This window comes from Ovis aries, chromosome 2 (assembly GCF_016772045.2).
Source record: "Ovis aries strain OAR_USU_Benz2616 breed Rambouillet chromosome 2, ARS-UI_Ramb_v3.0, whole genome shotgun sequence".
NCBI classification, from domain to species: domain Eukaryota; kingdom Metazoa; phylum Chordata; class Mammalia; order Artiodactyla; family Bovidae; genus Ovis; species Ovis aries.
The window spans coordinates 232,213,681-232,231,707 of record NC_056055.1 but is presented as its reverse complement, the minus strand read 5'-3'; the positions used below and the strand labels follow the sequence as shown (position 1 = coordinate 232,231,707).

Genomic DNA, 18,027 nt, shown 5'->3' with positions numbered 1-18,027 from the left:
TCTTCACATCAGGTGGCCAAAGTATTGGAGTTTCAGCTTCAACATCACTGCTTCCAATGAACACCCAGGACTGATTTCCTTTAGGATGGACTGGTTGGATCTCCTTGCAGTCCAAGGGACACTCAAGAGTCTTCTCCAACACCACAGTTCAAAAGCCATCAATTCTTTGGTGCTCAGCTTTCTTTATAGTCCAACTCTCACATCCATCCATGACTACTGGAAAAAATATAGCCTTGACTAGATGGACCTTTGTTGGCAAAGTGATGTCTCTGCTTTTTAATATGCTATCTAGGTTGGTCATAACTTTTCTCCCAAGGAGTAAGCAGTGATTTAAAGAAAGTTAAAGAGATTCTCACATTAAAGGATTTCTCATAGACCCTATACAACATTGCATATTAGAAATCTTTTTTTCTCCAGATCACTTTATTTTTTTTTAATATAAATTTATTTATTTTAACTGGAGGTTAATTACTTTGTAATATTGTATTGGTTTTGCCATACATCTTTAATGGGCTGTACAGAGGGGGTATTCCCTGCCTCCCTGGAGGCATCTCCTGGCCCCAAGTCTGCCCTAGATCTGGGTTACACACGCTCCCAGCTCCCACCTGCCAGCCTATTCAAAGACACTTTCCTGCCTGGAGGCCTGCCTGCCGCAGCATGATTTCAGTTTGTGTTCGGGTTTCCTTTGATTTCAGTTTTCTTAGGTAGTAATTTTATCCTGACAAAGTACAGGCATTTCTGAGTCACCTCACCGCTGCTTTGTTTTTTTCCCCTTAAATTTGATAATCTCTAGTAAATTTATTTAGTTGTGTTGCCATCACCATCACCACAATTCAGTTTAGGTACATTTTCATTACTCCAAAAAGTATAGAAGGAAGAGGAGTCCTGGGGAAATACAGAAGTGGGGAGGGAGGCAAACAGACGGCAGATTCCCAGTTCCTGGGGACCCAGGGGCTGACCCCAAGGCCTCCTCCCCTCTGTACCCGCCTCCCAGGATGGTACCAATCAGCAGTGATCCTCGCAATCCACCTCCCCAGCCCCCACATGCCCTGGGAATCTCACCAGGTAGAGGGAGGCTGCAGACCACGAGGCAGCTCTGCTGAACGGCCCAAGTACTTTCACTTTCCTTTCTTGGAAGCCAGGCCCTCCTCGTGTGTAGCAAAGCAGAGACTTCCTGTTTTGCCCACTGGTATCTCTCTGCCCTTTTCTCAGTCTCCCAGGAGCCACCCCAGACCAGCCCCTGGATCTGGAAGGGGGCACGAACACCTAGCCATCTCAGCATCCAGGTGAGTTTGTGTCTAGGCTGCTGTATTCACTTTGGGTGATTGGCTTTTACCGTTTGTGTCCTGGCAGCAGCTGCAGCTGCTGCATAAAACTAAGTAATTTCAACTGTGACTCTCTTTCTTTGTAAAATAGTATTTTCCAAAGAGTCAGAGAGGGGACTGTGGGATTTAAGAGGAGACAGTTTAAAAGAAGACAAATGACGAGGGGAAGCAAATGCAGCTCAGTCCTTTTTTCCCTAAATTCTAGTTTGTTTTTGTGGTTGGAACTCAAGTTTTGTTCTCTACCTTCATTGTCCATGAAGGGTGATCCTGCACTTTGACCCCAACGGGCAGCTCATTCATTAGTCACTGTACCAGTGACTAGAAGTGTTATGCCCAAGGTCCCAATCCCCAGAACTGAGAGAACAAGACATCCACAGCAATGCAAACGCAAAAAAGGGAATTTATTTCTAGCTCGAGCCAGGACCCAAGTTTCATCCAATGCAATGGAGTGGAACAAGGGCCCCGAGCCCTGAATTACAGGAGTATTTATAGGGTTAAAACAAAGACAGGGAGTTGACAGGGGCGGATTGGTCGCAAGGGTTCCTTAGCATTTGCTAACTGGCTAAATTTTCAGGAGCGCAGGCTTTCTCAGGGGGGTTTTCGTCCCTGTCCTGATAAGCTTGAACCAGGCTACAGGGAGTATACTGATTGGTCGAGTCCTGGCGCCTGCAGAGGATGATCTCAGCTCCTCCTTGGCAATAACTCAGCCCCTCTGTAAAGGAGACTTAGGCCTACCTTGGCCCCCTGAAGCCTGTCATGGTGCCTGTTTGGTCCTAACTTTCTGTAGCTGGAAAGCAAGTGGGAAAGAGAAACTCAAGAGAGGATATTTCATTTCTGCTCTAGTGTATCCACTTTTCAGTACTTTTTCTTGAAGCACATTCATGATTATTTTCTTGAAATAAATTCCCAGAAATGGAATTTAGGGCTCAAGAGTGTACATATTTTAGGGTATTTGGTACTGGTTACTAAATTAATCTCCAGAATGTTGGGACCTGTTTGTATCTGGACCAGGAGTGTCTATGATTATTGCTATTATTTGTATCTTGACCAACTTGACAGGCAAAAGTTACCAAGTTGTCTTTGCTTACACTGCTCTGATTACTATAGAGTTACCATGTTTTTTTATATATTTGTTGTGCATTTGACTCAACTGTCTGTGTATGTCTTTTGTTTTGTTTTTCCCTTCCTGCATGTTTGTCTTTGCTCATTCATTTTTAAGACCCTTTTACATAATACGCACCTGAATACTCCTCTGTGAGATGTCTGCCATATCTTGCACTAGTGAGAAATGGGATTTTGGTCAGATGAGTTCTGCCTGGCCACCAAATACTTTAGGCTAGTTATTTAACCTCTCTGTGCCTCAAGTGCTTCCTTGGCAATCACAACAGATGAAGAGTGAGGAATATGATGGATGTTCTGTTCTGAATGATGTGGTATGATTAGTCATTCAGGGCCCCTTCCTCGTCTCAGCAAGTGGTCGTTCTGGCGCTTTCTGGCTCTGTGCTGATCTTTGCAATATCCTTCCCCTATGCAGATGGTGCACAGTTAGTTCCTTTCTCATTGGTTCTCTATCTTCTAGGATTTCTTCACAATTATCTTGATAGCATCTTCTCTTGTTTTCTAGTACTGTTGTGATGATTGTTTTTTGCAACTTTTTTTTTTTTCGGTTAAACTTAACATATTTGGGAATGAGGAGAAAGAGACAGGGGCGCTCAATCTGCCACGAGGATTAAATACCTAGAAAATCATTACGCGTGCCTGCTCAGCCATGTCCAATTCTGCAACCCCATGGACTACAACCCACCAGGCTCCTCTGTCCATGGAATTTCCCAGGCAAGAATACTGGAGTGGGTTGCCATTTCCTACTCCAGGGGATCTTCCCGACCCAGGAATTGAGCTCGAGTCTCCTGTGTCTCCTTAATTACAGTCCAATTTTCTCTTCGATACAGAGTTGGAAAAAAAGATCTGTGTTTATTTTGTTTTTAAAAAAATCTCTAGGTGATTGAATTTTTTGTTACTGCTTCCCTTTTCTCAACAATTTTTCAAGAATGTCAAAGGTGCATTTTCTTCCTATTGTAACTTACTGATATTTTTGCATGGCCTATAGATGGTCAACTACTGTGATGTCCCACGGCCACGTCTGTTCTGAGATGTGAAATGGACACAGGAAGCACTCGGTACATAGTGGCTCTGTTTATTACCAGCTGGCCCTTTGGGATTCCTGTGTCACACTGAGGGTCACTTTGCCCTCTGTGTTGCTGAGGGTTGTCACTGCTTCCTATGCCCATGAGTCTTTTCAGCAGAGGTGGCTTTGCGGACCACTAAGGGATGCCTTTGGGGACCAGAATGCCTGTCTCCAGTTGCCTGTGCAACACAGAGAGTGGCTCCCCTAACTCTGCAAAATCTTTGCTTCTCCTTTCTTCTTGTGCCCCTTTTGTAGGAGAGCCACCATGACCAGGGCCTTGGAAGAGGCTCTTCTTCAGCACTTCATACATCAGAAGCTGGAGATTGCTTATGCCATCAACAAGCCATTTCCCTTCTTCGAAGTCCTCCGAGACAACTCCTTCATCACGGAGAGACTGTACAGGGTGAGTCACTTGGCTCTTTGCCATGGCAACCCACCCCCACCAAGAATGCCCGACTGTTGAGGTCTCAAACTACAATACTCCAGAGCTTCTAGAATTTGAAAGTTCCAGACTAAAATGCTCATTACCAGGGAAAGAAGGTGTCCAAGGGAGGTGACTTCAAACTAGATGGCTTAAAACAAAGAAATATGTTCTCTCACAGTTCTGAGGTCCAGAAGTCCAAAGAGTGCCCCATCCACTACTCTTATCAAGGCCTTATATGCTTTTACCAGACCTACTTTCACAACATATATCTTAAATTAACAAGATTTGAACTAACAGTGGAAAGGTCTTACCAGACCCACTCCCACAACATACAGCCTTAAGATAACAAGATAAGGTGTTGGCAGAGCTGGTTCCTTCTCAAGACTCTGAGGAACAATCCGTTCCCTGAATTCTTCTGTCTTCTACTGCCGGCACTCCGAGGTGAACCCAGCTTATGGAAACTTCACTTCACACATTCTTTCCATCCCTACACTGCCTTCTCTTCTGTGCCTCCCCCTTTTTCTTCTCTTACAAGGACACTTTGTCACTGTGATTTAGGGCCCACCATAATCCAGGATGGTCTCATTTTAAGATGCTTAACTTAATTATATCTGCAAGACCCTTTGTCCAAACACGGTCTCGTTCACAGGTTTCAAGCAGACATATCTTTGGATAGAAGGAGGCACCATTCAATCCATAAGAGTTTGTCACTCAAAGTCCATTCTGATGTGAAGCAAGGCAGACAGTGGGAGATACGGTTATGTGGACAAAGTGAGATTCTTTCCATATAATTTAGGTTGCTTAAAGCCTTTCCTGAGCCCCTAGAGTCTGAGCCCCAGAAAAATGCTAGCAGTGGTAGGACCATCTTACCCCAGTCTTGGCCCAGTTGGATCCAACCCCTTTTCAGATCATGATCAGGGTGTCACTGATATCTTACAGTGAATGATGTTGGATTTGTGATCTCCAAAGAAGATTAAGCTTCAGGACCAGGGACCATGCTTGATCCCTCAAGAGCTTTTGTGTAGCAGAGTTTTATTAAAGTGAAAAGGACAAAGAAAGTTTCTGACATAGACACCAGAAGGAGGACAAAGAGTGCCCCATCCACTACTCTTATCAAGGCCTTATATACTTTTACCCACTTCCACAACATATGTCTTAAATTAACAAGATTTGAACTAACAGTGGAAAGGTCTTAGCAGACCCACTCCCACAACATACAGTCTTAAGATAACAAGATAAGTCAGAAGGTTGGTTTTAAGAAGGAGAAACATGTCCTTGAGCAAGATACATTGTTGTTATATAATCCTTAGTAGAGAGTTCAAGATGAGCTTTGTTGTGTAATCATTCAGTTCAGTCGCTCAGTCGTGTCCGACTCTTTGCGACCCCATGAATTGCAGCACGCCAGGCCTCCCTGTCCATCACCAACTCCCGGAGTTCACTCAAACTCACGTCCATCGAGTCAGTGATGCCATCCAGCCATATCATCCTCTGTCGTCCCCTTCTCCTCCAGCCCCCAATCCCTCCCAACATCAGAGTCTTTTCCAATGAGTCAACTCTTCGCATGAGGTGGCCAAAGTACTGGAGTGTCAGCTTTAGCATCATTCCTTCCAAAGAAATCTGAGGGCTGATCTCCGCTAGAATGGACTGGTTGGATCTCCTTGCAGTCCAAGGGACTCTCAAGAGTCTTCTACAACACCACAGTTCAAAAGCATCAATTCTTCAGCGCTCAGCCTTCTTCACGGTCCAGCTCTCACATCCATACGTGACCACTGTAAAAACCATAGCCTTGACTAGACGGACCTTTGTTGGCAAAGTAATGTCTCTGCTTTTGAATATGCTATCTAGGTTGCTCATAACTTTTCTTCCAAGGAGTAAGCATCTTTTAATTTCACCACCTGCAGTGATTTTGGAGCCCCAAAAAATAAAGTCTGACACTGTTTCCACTGTTTCCCCACCCATCTATTTCCCAAGAAGTGATGGGACCAGATGCCATGATCTTTGTTTTCTAAATGTTGAGCTTTAAGCCAACTTTTCCCCTCTCCTCTTTCACTTTCATCAAGAGGCTTTTTAGCTCCTCTTCACTTTCTGCCATAAGGGTGGTGTCATCTGCATATCTGAGGTTATTGGTATTTCTCCCAGCAATCTTGATTCCAGCTTGTGTTTCTTCCAGTCCAGCGTTTCTCATGATGTACTCCGCATAGAAGTTAAATAAGCAGGGTGACAATATACAGCCTTGATGTACTCCTTTTCCTATTTGGAACCAGTCTATTGTTCCATGTCCAGTTCTTACTATGTAATCATTAGCTCTGAAGTTAAGGAAAATAACATCTGTGTGACTAAGACAAAGCAGTGTAGAAAAAGCATTTGTCCTTTTCTCCTCCTTGAGAGCCCCAGACCCCTTTCTCCTTCTCAAGGGCCCCAGACCCCTTCCTCCTGAGGGCCCTGGACTCCTTATCAATCTACCTAAGAATTAACTCTCTCATCACTCCTCAGAGAGGCATCTTTGGCTCACTCATCTAATTAAGTCCCCCTCAGGATTCTTCGTCATAGCAAATTACACTTTCCTTCATAACACTGCTTTTGATAGGAATTGGGTACTTATTTAATTTGCGGTTATTATTTAATGCCTATCATTTCAACCTAATAGCACCCCTCCCCCAACACGGTAGCACCATGTTGGTCTTATCTGTTGCTGGATACCCAAACCCAGCCATTGCTCACCAAACCAAGCCATTGCTCAACAAGTATTTTTCAGTCAGTTCTCTCCTGCCATGTTTCTCCTCTTGGCCAACCTCTCAGGAGGATTTCTCTGATTTCCCATTTAGGGCATTTCAAGTTCATGAGACAAGGAAAGGGAGAGCAGAGGCTAACAAGAAATCCACAGAATTGCCACTTGTGACCAATTCATAGGTCCACAGCTAAAGAGTCCTGGCCAGACTCTTGGAGAATTAGACAGGAGCAGTCTTTGTCTCCACTTTTCTTCCTTAACATTTCTCTCTTCCCTCAAATATACCTAAAATAAGGTTCACGAGAGAGACTTATTTTCCAGAATGCTAAACTCCTGTGAGTAACCACCCAAATATCAATATGTATGAAACTCCAAATGTAAACATACAGAAATGTGATTTCTCTATGTTAGGGAGTTTGGCTACACAGTTTGCATTAAATTCCTTAAGAGAGCAAAAATTGCTTTCTTACAGCTTCAGTTTAGTTCAGTTACTCAGTCATGTCCGACTCTTTGTGACCCCATGAATCGCAGCACACCAGGCCTCCCTGTCCATCACCATCTCCTGGAGTTCACTCAGACTCACGTCCATCGAGTCAGTGATGCCATCCAGCCATCTCATCCTCTGTCATCCTGCCCCCAATCCCTCCCAGCATCCGAGTCTTTTCCAATGAGTCAACTCTTTGCATGAAGTGGCCAAAGTACTGGAGTTTCAGCTTTAGCATCATTCCTTCCAAAGAATACCCAGGGCTGATCTCCTCTAGAATGGACTGGTTGGATCTCCTTGCAGTCCTAGGCACTCTCAAGAGTCTTCTCCAACACCACAGTTCAAAAGCATCAATTCTTCAATGCTCAGCCTTCTTTACAGTCCAACTCTCACATCCATTCATGACTACTGGAAAACCATAGCCTTGACTAGACGGACCTTTGTTGGCAAAGTAATGTCTCTGCTTTTAAATATGCTATCTAGGTTGGTCATAACTTTCCTTCCAAGGAGTAGGCGTCTTTTAATTTCATGGCTGCAGTCACCATCTGCAGTGATTTTGGAGCCCAAAAAATAAAGTCAGCCACTGTTTCCACTGTTTCCCCATCTATTTCCCAAGGAGTGATGGGACCAGATGCCATGATCTTAGTTTCTTACAGCTTAGAAAACCGCAAATGTGTAATAAATCTCCATTCCATTTTATAATCATGTATAATAATCCTTTATTTTGCTTTTTAAGGAATCTATGGAAGCCTGGGAAAATCTGGTCCCTTTATGCAGAATTGTGTACAACATTCTTACCCAACTAGAGAAGACATTTAGTCTATCATTTCTGAAGATACTGTTCAGCCGAATTAACCTGAAAGCATACCCCAACCTGATAACGACTCTCAGTAGCTTCACAAGAGGTATGAGGCTTCTTTTTCTTAAATTTTATTTATTTATTATCATTTGGTTGTACCGGATTTTCATGCATTGAGCAGGCTTCCTCTAGTTTCAGTGAGCAGGGCCTAGACTTCGTTGCAGTGCTTGAGCTTCTCAATACAGTGGCTTCTCTTCTAGAGGATCACAGGATCTAGGGCACTCAGGCTTGAGCAGTTGTGACACAAGGGCTCTCGAGCACAGGCTCAGTAGTTGTGGTGCACAGGCTCAGCTGCTCTGTGGCCTGTGGGATCTTCCCAGATCAGGGACCAAACCCACATTCCCTGCATTGGCAGGTGTGTTCTTGACCCATGGACTACCAGGGAAGTCCAAGGCTTCATGAATACTTCTGGGGCTTTAGGGACAGGATAGAAGTTGCTATGCTAAGAGTTCAAACTGGTTTTCTGCCTTGAGGAGTATGTGCTTTAACCCCCCACTTTCTCTTTGGGAAGAGATGGACCGTTCTCTCTCATGAGCATGGCAGGAAAATAGCCCTTGGCTCTGGTTCTCTAAAGTGAATTTCTAGATGACATAACCATTTCAGTCTTACATGTTCTGTGGGGTGGGAGGGAGCAGGGGAGGTGACTGTACAATTTAGCATAGTGGACAATCTCTAGGGAAGGGAACGCATAAAGGAAGAAAAATGAGGAAGAAAGGCAGAAAAATGGATTCGGATGGATAACAATAAGCATTCTTTTTCTTTGTTGAAGTATAGTTGATTCACATTGTTATGTTAGTCTTAGGTATAGAGCCGAGTGATTCAGTTATATATTTATATTTCTTTTCAGATTTTTTTTCCAATATAAGTTTTATAAGATATTGAATATAGTTCTCTGTGCTATACAGTAGGTCCTTGTTGCTGGGTTTTTTGTTTTTTGTTTTCTGAGGGCTTACTGTGTGCCAGACATTATCCCAGGCACTTTGTACGATTATCTTATGTCATCTTTAAAACAATCCTTTGAAGTCATTCTTGTCCCCATGAGACATATAAGGAAATTAAGGCTCAGAATAACTTTCCCAGAGTTACTTGTCTGCTAAGTGCAGAGCCAGGAGTCCTACTTGGATCTCTTAATACTAGGGTCCAAGGTTTTGATTACTATTTTTTAAATTTAAGATTTATTTTTGATGTGGACCATTTTCAAAGTCTATTGAATTTGTTACAATATTGCTTCTGCTTTATGTTTTGGGTTTTTTTAGCCATGAGTCATGTGGGATGGATCTTAGCTCCCTGACCAGGGATGGAACCCACACCCCCAGCATTAGAAAGTGAATGAAGTCTTAACGACCGAACTGCCAGGGAAGTCCTTTAATCACTATTCTGCTAGATTATAGTCTGCTAGATTATAAAGCTAAATGAGGAAAGAAAATTAGCTAAAGAAGAAGGGAGAAGGAATTGTGGACACAGAGATAAAAAGAGATAGTATGAGTAAGAAGCAGAAAATGAAGTTCCCCGAGAAAGAGAAGTACTGAATTAATAAAATGGAATTAAAAGAGCAATGACATTGCTGGGAAGAGAGAAGCAAGAGTAAGAGAAGCAGGCAGTTAAATCACTTAGTTTAGTCAAAGTATATGGTTCATTTATCTGAGAACCACAAGGAAAGGATCAGCAAATCACACTGAATGGTAGCATTCGTACTACTGGAGTCGCCATTGTTCACAGCTCTTCATCTGCTCTTTGACACTTTACCATCAAGAGGCTCCTTCTCAAAGGGAGAAATGATTCCTTGAGCTTAAAGGGCAGCAGAAGAGAAGAGACCTCCCCAAGGCCGGCACAGCTGCACGTGGGCCTGAGATCACAGCAGCATCAGGGCAGTTCTGGGAGAAACAAGTTCTCAAAGGCCAGGCTAAGTAAGCCTAAGAGTCAAAGGGATGCACACACTGAATATATTCCTAACCCACCCCCCACCCCCAGCCTGACTGAGCTCTAGCATCTTTCTGGATCCAACTCTGCAATCTTGTTCTAGTATCCTCTCCAAAATCTGGCCTTACTTTCCTTTTTTTGTTCACTGATTGAGACAAAATGGAGAAGAATCAAAAAAGAAACCCAGCCCTGAACATGCAGGGGAACAGCAGGCAGAAAGCCCAGGCCCTGGGGTTGTGGGATGGGAGAGAAGTTCAGTGTGGCCAGATCTCAGGGTGCAAAGCAAGGAAGCATGGAAACTGAGTCTGCAGAAATGAGCAGAAACTGGAATATAGGGGTCCTAGTACACTGTGCTGGTAAAGAACCCACCTGCAATGCAGGAAACCCCGGGTTGATGCCTGGGTCGGGAAGATGCCCTGGAGGAGGGCATGGCACCCACTCCAGGATTCTTGCCTGGAGAAACCCATGGACAGAGGAAACTGGCAGGCTACAGCTCATGGGGTTGCAAAGAGTTGGACGCAAATAAAAACATACACTGTGCAGAGGAATTGTTGTTGTTGTTGTTTAATTGCTAAGTTGTGTCCAACTCTTTCATGATCCCATGGACTATGGTCCACCAAGCTCCTCTGTCCATGGGATTTTCCAGGCAAGAACACTAGAATGGGTTGCCACTTTCTTCTAAAGGGGATCTTCCTGACCCAGGGATCGAACCCACATACATCTCCTGCATTGGCAGGTGGATTATTTTACCACTGAGCCACCAGGGAAGCATGAAGGAATTTATATTGTCTCTTATTTGCTCCAGAGAGGTGTGAGATGTTTATTTCTTAAAACAAGGACACATTTAAAATTATAGCATTGGACATAATTGTCTAAACTCTGAAGCCAAAACTAGAGAGAAACTAAAGAAAATTAAATCCCTGGGTAGAAAACCAATCTCAATTTCATGTGTGAAAACCACTCTGGTGTCACATCAGAGGTTAACAGCTGTATCGCACTAAATGGTCACATCAAAGAAACAAAATCTACCAGGGCCATGAATGCATGATGGATTCGCTCTACACATCTGTGAGAGTGCATACCTCTGTGACTTCGTCCTATTGAATGTGAAGTATAAAGAAATCTCTTCCCAGTTTGAGATGGACATGTACACACTGCTGTATTTAAAATGGATAACCAACAAGGACCTCCTGTATAGCACAGGGAACTCTGCTCAGTGTTATGTCTCCCTGGAGGGGAATGGGGTTTCGGGGAGAATGGATACAGGTATCTGTGTGGTTGAGTCCCTTCACTGTTTAACCTGAAATTATCACAACATTGTTAATTAGCTATACCTCAATACAAAATGTAAAGTTAAAAAGAGAAAAGAAATCTCTTCCCCAAACAATTCTGATGTACTTATGTGTGGTCCTTCACCAATCTCAGTCGTCACTTCCCATGGAGGCTGGAGCAGAAACACAACCATCCCTCTTGAAGCCCCAGCCAATCCAGCAGGAAAGAGCTCCTCGAGGACCCTGCTATTGCCGTGTCTCCCCTGCCGATATCCCCTACGGAGCCTCCCACCCTGTGCACCCAGCGTCAGCAAGCCCAGAGCACCCGCCCAGCACAGCTCTGAGGTCCTGCGTGAGATGCCCAGCCCCACCGGCCTCACCATGGCTCTCTGGGGAACCATCCAGGAAGGAAGCCTCCGTCCAGGTGAGACACAGACTCCATCCAACACCAGTGCCTCCCCAGCCTAGGGTGCCTATGGCCTCAGAACCCCAGGGTCCTGTCTCTTTGTTGACCTGCTTCTTCCCGAGCTCCCACTACCATACACAGCTCTTTCCAAGAAGGACTGTGGGCACTGCCAGGAGCCTGGGTAAGGCCTGGAGCCCAGAACACCTGCTTCCCACCCCTGGAACAGCCCAAGCCTCTGCTCTTTGCTCTTGTACTCTGCTGGCTCCTGGCATCTTAACTGTTCACTCCTCTCCCTGACATCCTGTCCCTGTAACCTACAATGGTTTTCTTCCAGCTTCTCTGGCAGCTCAGACTGTAAAGAATCTGCCTGCAATGCAGGAGACCCAGGTTCGATCTCTGGGTTGGGAAGATTCCCTGGAGAAGGAAATGGCAGCCCACTCCAGTATTCTTGCCTGGAGAATTTCATGGACAGAGGAGCCTGGCCAACTACAGTCCATGGGGTCGCAGAGTTGGACATGACTGAGCTAACACTCACCACATGACTAGCACTCACCACACATAAATGACCAATGACAACACCCCAAATAAGTGATGAATATTCGTAAAGGATGCCCACACTCCCCTGTCCCTGTTCAGAGCAATGTTGCTTGGAGCTGACTTGCCTGGGTTCAAGGTGGCTGTGAAGGGAGAATGCTTGCCTGTAAGTCAAGAGGGCTGTAGCAGGAACCCCAGGAAAAAGAACCGGTGTTACAAGGAAAAAGAAACAGAGGTCAATGCACTTGACCTCTTGTCAGGGACGCTGTCACAGCCATTTGACACTGTGATGTCCAAGAGCCCTGCCCATCCAGCACTGAAAACATACTGCTCTGAATTGACAAGTAACTTGGGCAACAGGCAGTCTCAACGCTTTACAGATTGCTCACCCTCTGATTACAGGGACATCTGTTTAAACCAGATTCATTTTCATATAGCTTGGATTCTACGAGGGATGTCATTGAAGTTATTAGGAAAGATGATCAAATGTTTAAAGGTTGCTGGGCCTGATTTCACTTCTACAGTTATGTCATTTATCTCCCCCAACCACCAGGATAAAGCACGTTGATTATGTAAAATGTAACTGTGGAATATTTTTGGCCACTGTTAAAAATGGTATCATGGATTCTGAGCTCTCTCATACTGGGAATAAAGGGTCCTATTTGGTCCAAATGTTTTATCCACTCATCTAAAATTACCATCCAAATAAGGTTAACATAGGGGCTTCCTAGGTGTCCTAGGTGGTAAAGAATCTGCCTGCCAATGCAGGAGATGTGGGTTCAATCCCTGGGTCGGGAAGAACCCCTGGAGAGGGAAATGGCAACTCACTCCCGTACTCTCGCCTGGAGAATTCCATGGACAGAGGAGCCTAGTGTCTATAGTCCATGGGGTCGAAAAAGTGTCGGACACTACTAAGCGTGCATGCATGCACACAAGGTTAACATAATCACGAAGCCAATTACAAGAGTCCATCTTCTAGATTCAAAACAAAATAAGTGCTATGTTTACGTCAATAAGAGACTAATTGAAAGGAAGTGACTGGGGATTGCCTGGTAGTGCAGTGATTAAGACTCAGTGCTTTCATTGTCATGGGCCTGGATTTGATCCCTGGCTGGGGAACTGAGACCTCTCAAGCCATAAGGAAAGGACTGTTCTCCCTCCCTGCCAACGCACCCTCGAGGAGTCTTGGTGCTCAGCTGGCCCATCATTTTTACCTGCTAGAATAGATTGTTCTTGTTCCTCCCAACTCTGGTTCCTGCTGGTAGGTCCTGGGATCTGAAATTTCTTTTCTTTCTCTGCTCAGTGTCCAGTGACAACCTGATCCCTCAAATAAAAGATAAAGAAGACGCTCAAGAGATGCCTTGCACTTCCTCAGACCCTGTGCCAGGTAATCTGGATTTGGACTACTCAGCCTCACCTTGGGGCTTCACTAGTGGTTTAGACAGTAAAGAATCTGCCTGCAATGCAGGAGATCCAGGTTCTCTGGGGCAAGAAGATCCCCTGGAGAAGGAAATGGCAACCCACTCCAATATTCTTATCTGGAGAATCCCATGGACAGAGGAACCCGGCAGGTCCATCAGGTCGCAAAGAGTAGGATATAACTGAGCAACTAACACACACACACACAGGCTCACCTTAACTTTTGTGTCTACCATGAGGAAAAGCCCTTCGGAACATCCAAGCCCAGGGCTCTTCTCTCCACTCTCCATCACCATCAGGGTCCAGCTTTCCCACTGCTGCTCACTCCCTGCCCTCAGGAGCCTGAACAGACGGGGAAACCAGAGCTCCTGAAAGGAGACAGAGTCCTGGGGGCAGGGATGGATGGTGGGGTGAGGGAGATGGGTCTGGGAAAGGTGGACAGAGAAGGGACACTGAGGGTGAGGGACAGGAACCTCACTAGTACTTGCCCGACTGAAGCCGAATCCAGCCTCTGTACCCTGACGCCGAATTATTGATATATCTCAGAGACAGTTTCGGATGAAGTAGAAAAGAATAGCTATATTGCTTTGCCAGGCAAAAGGGACCACAGCAGGTTAATGTCCTCAAAACTTGTGTCCCAGTTTGGACAAAGTGAGGTTTTATATTAGTGGTTCAGAGAGGATGTGATCAGCCCATGGATGTTCTGATTGGTCGGTGGTGAGGTAATTGGGAGACAGCATCATCCGCCTCTGGTTGCTACCATTCTGGGGTCTCTGTGCTTATGGGCAGCAAACAGTTAATTTCTCCTTCCTGGTGAGGGTTTCCAGTATCTGCAAAACAGCTCACAATATTGTCATGTATATCCCTTGAGGGGAACCCCGGACCTTGCAGGAAAGCTGTACTATTGTTCCTTTCTCCCTTATCTCCACACCCCACTCCCTGCCCTAATTAGCATCTGTTTGAACCTCCTGGTTGGAACTTAGGGAAGGCCTTGGAGGTCAGATGAAGTCTGTTTCCTGTATTCAAGAAATGGGGGACAGAGAAAAGCTTTTGTGCCCAGGAGCGCCTCAGGTCCTGCACAGTATCAAGACCTGGACTCCAAACACCACTAAGGAGTCTGCTGACAGAGAACATTCCTCTGCCAGGTGATGTGTGAATCCCAGTGGAGAAGGGCTAGTTGGCTCAGCAACTCCCAGAGGCCACTTGAGTAGGTAAAATTCCAAACTGCTTCATCAAAATGCAAAGCAAAAGCAATTATTCTCCAATTTAAAATAAATTTTTTTTAAAAAATGGAATTCCCCAGTGGTTAAAACTCTACCTTACAATGCAGGCAGCGCGAGTTTAGTCCCTGGTTGGGAATTAAGATCCCACAGGCATCGAGGGGTAGCCAATAAATATATAAAAAGACACCATCCTTCTGCCACTACGGCAAGTCTCAACTTTTGTGCCTTTTTTTCTCCCTTGCAATTTACTCTTTGAAATTGGGTCATTTACCCCTTATATTTACACAGGTTGTGTTTGGCAAATGGCATTCCGTGATGTTGTTTAACGTGTCCATCCAATCTGCTCAACTCTGAATTGCTTCTGGAAAAATAAACTTCCCGTATCAGCTATTCTGGTTATCCTGAGCTATAGCTTGAACAGTAAAGGAAAAACAGACAAAAAAGAATGTAAAGCAAACAAAAATACTCTGTGACCCTAACGAGATGTGGATGGTCCTCCTTTCCAGCCCCCACCTTGACTGTGAGAACTTTCATTTTCAAATCATTTTTAAAGCCTGAGGGCTGCTGTAGGCTGGAATTTGACACAGATCTCATAGCACTGTGTAAGCAAGATGGTGACTGCCATTTGTGAGACGGGCCCTTGTTTGATACGGCTTCAGGTCCTTCTGTCTTTCTTAGGTCAGCAAAAACTAGCAGAATTTTGGGTATTCTTGCGGCTAACAAATGCTGGCAAGCACAAGCTGACTCCTGTTTTCTTCGACAGCAGATAGATGGAAGTATATAAGGCACTTAGTTCTTCTTTATTATTTCTCAAGATGAATAATCACAGATACAGCAGTTTAAAAACATCCCATCACAAATATCTAAGCAATAGCATGTACCTTTCATATGGCAAAGGCTGGCTGCTGAGAGTCTTTGTTCTTCTTCCATTGGGAAAGGGGAATCTGTCTAAAGAACTCAGACTGAGTCCTCCTCTATGGGACAGTTGTTCCAGGTTCACTGTGATAATCACACAGGGAGCAGTAACCACAAGTTGGCCAAACCCAGGCCAAGCCGGGGAACCTGGTGAGTCCCCAGACCTGTGCTAGGGATGCTCTCCACTCTCTGCTTTCCCACCAGAATCCCTCGGCACTTTCTCATCAGCCCACTCTGAGTTCTAAAATGAATTCTATCTTTTTTTGTCAGTGAGAAGAGATGATGTCCCTGAACCAAGTGACCTAAAGGAGCTCCAGGAGGCATCCAGGACACTCCCCAGCAAGAAAGGTAAGGATTGCCTTTCTCCTGCAGATCTCAGGAGGGTGGGTTTGGGGCTGCGTCTTGTCATGAGCACCCACTAGGTGACTGTAGATATCATGCCCAACACAGCTTGTTTCTGGTTCACTGCATCTTCCTCTAAGGCCTTCATGAAAATTATAGGGAAATGAGAAGGCATTTGGGGCCATTGAAATACAGACCCATTGGAATTGTTTGTTCTGAAATCATCAAGGTCTCCTACATATACAACTTCTTATAGGGTTAGTTACATTTCCCTCTTTCATGGAAAGTTGGTTCCCCAAGAGGACACTGCTTCCTCTTAAGACAAGACTGCATATTCTCTGCTACAGTCTCCTCATGTAGGAAGGTAGGTTGAATGCCACCCCTGGCTACCCACTGCCCCACCCAGCCCCTTGCTCCCCATCCTCTCCTTTGAGGCTTAGCCATCAAGTGAAGGGCTCTCTCCCTTTTCATCACTGTCATGCGTTGACTTCCCCACCACCCCCTGGAGGACCTCAAGGCTGACTTAGAGTCTCTCTGTCGCTTCCAGTCCTGCTGTCCCCCTGGACACTTGCAAGGTCCATGTGAGTAACAGATCCACCCAAGACTCTGACCTCTCAAATCAACTCCTTATTTCCAGTGACTTTTCCACCAACCCGTTTTTGGCCTCCCGAACCCAAAGGTGACCCATGGGCCTTTTCATCATGTAAATCCAGCTCATCTTCCCAATAATTTGAGATTTCCTTGATTTGACATTCAGTGCTGGAGATTTGCTCCTTCTATAGCTATTGCTCAACTTCTGATCTCCTTCTCACCCCAGTCTATCAAAATGAATTCAAAAGTATATCCCTCCCTGATGTCTCCCTTACGATTTCTTCCTCTGCAGCTTTCTTTCAGTATCAGTTGGGTGAGCAGTCCGCTGACCTTTCCCTTCTGCATTCAGTCTTCTGCCTTTCTCTGATTTATTTATTTATGTATGCATTTTTATCTGTGCTGGGTTTTCCGTGCCGCGCTCCAGCTTTTCCATAGTCGCGGCGAGCAGGGTCTGCTCTTCATTGCAGTGCATGGGCTTCTCGTTGCAGTGGTTTCTCTTGTTGGCAAGCATGGGATCTAGGACATGAGGGCTTCGGCAGTTGTCAGTCCCAGGCTCTAGAGCACAGGCTCAGTTGTTGTACTGCATAGGCTGGGTTGCTTCAAGTCACATGGGATCCTCCCTGACCAAGGATGGAACCCCTGTCTCCTGCACTGGCAGGCAGATTCTTTACCACTGAGCCACCACGGAAGCCCTATCTGCCTTTCTTCATAACCCTTCTTACCACTTTAGAGTGCCAGATCCATTGTTTCAGTAACCTACTGCTATCTGTACCTGCTTTGCTTCTTGTCTTTTCCTAGAGCTTGGGGGAGACTATTAGCTGCTTCCAGCACACTGTACCAGAAGTCAGGCACAGTTGGAGAGAGGCACGTGGCTGGGCAGCGTGTTCTCACTGTGTCTTCATGACTCCAGCATAAATGACCCCCCACACTGCATGACTACTCCGCTTCCTGTGATCCTCTCAAGATCCTCTCAAATCTAAAAAAACCAGTTTTTTATATTCAAACCTCTTATACCTCACTGCTTCCCTTTTGCACATCAGATGACCTTTCCTCCTGTTTCATACAAAAGCATCAGATGGGAATTCCCTCTCTTCCTGCTCCCACCCGGTAAACCCTGCATCTGCCCGCTCCTTTCCAGTATCTTCCTTCTCTCCAAAGCCACCCTTCCACCTCTCCTGACTATCTCCATGGTCCCTCCTCTTTCTTGAGAACTCAGCATCTCCCCCTGGTGACTCAGATGATCGAGAATCTGCCTGCAATGCAGGAGACCCAGGTTCCCTGGGTCAGGAAGATCCCTTGGAGAAGGGCACAGCAACCCACTCCAGTATTCTTGCCTGGAGAATTCCATGGACAGAGGAGCCTAGCAGGCTACAGTCCATGGGGTCACAAGAGTTGGACAAG

General features: G+C 45.4%; 2 protein-coding genes across 68 annotated transcripts in view; one reads left to right on the top strand and one right to left on the bottom strand.

The window, feature by feature from the left end:
• Positions 1 to 1,123, bottom strand: part of LOC101120733 (nuclear body protein SP140-like protein) — an 83,415-nt gene extending 82,292 nt beyond the window's left edge. For all 44 annotated transcript variants that reach the window (XM_042244363.2, XM_042244361.1, XM_060410458.1 and 41 more), the window contains exon 1: positions 1,063 to 1,123. The gene's annotated coding sequence lies outside the window, so the exon portion shown is untranslated. The remainder of the gene's footprint in view (positions 1 to 1,062) is intronic.
• Positions 1,124 to 1,162: 39 nt separating this feature from the next.
• Positions 1,163 to 18,027, top strand: part of SP110 (SP110 nuclear body protein) — a 65,020-nt gene continuing 48,155 nt past the window's right edge. For 19 of the 24 annotated variants that reach the window (XR_009599432.1, XR_009599431.1, XR_006058864.1 and 16 more), the window contains exons 1-6: positions 1,163 to 1,286; positions 3,766 to 3,913; positions 7,883 to 8,051; positions 11,351 to 11,620; positions 13,440 to 13,523; positions 15,964 to 16,041. Coding sequence is in view for 20 of the 24 variants with exons in the window: in XM_060410494.1 (XP_060266477.1) it covers positions 3,776 to 3,913; positions 7,883 to 8,051; positions 11,351 to 11,620; positions 13,440 to 13,523; positions 15,964 to 16,041 (739 nt within the window). In the remaining 4 variants the exon portion in view is untranslated. Of the gene's footprint in view, positions 1,287 to 3,751; positions 3,914 to 7,882; positions 8,052 to 11,350; positions 11,621 to 13,439; positions 13,524 to 15,963; positions 16,042 to 18,027 lie in introns of all 24 variants that reach the window. The other 5 variants (XM_042244381.1, XM_060410496.1, XM_042244375.1 and 2 more) reach the window with 2 other exon arrangements.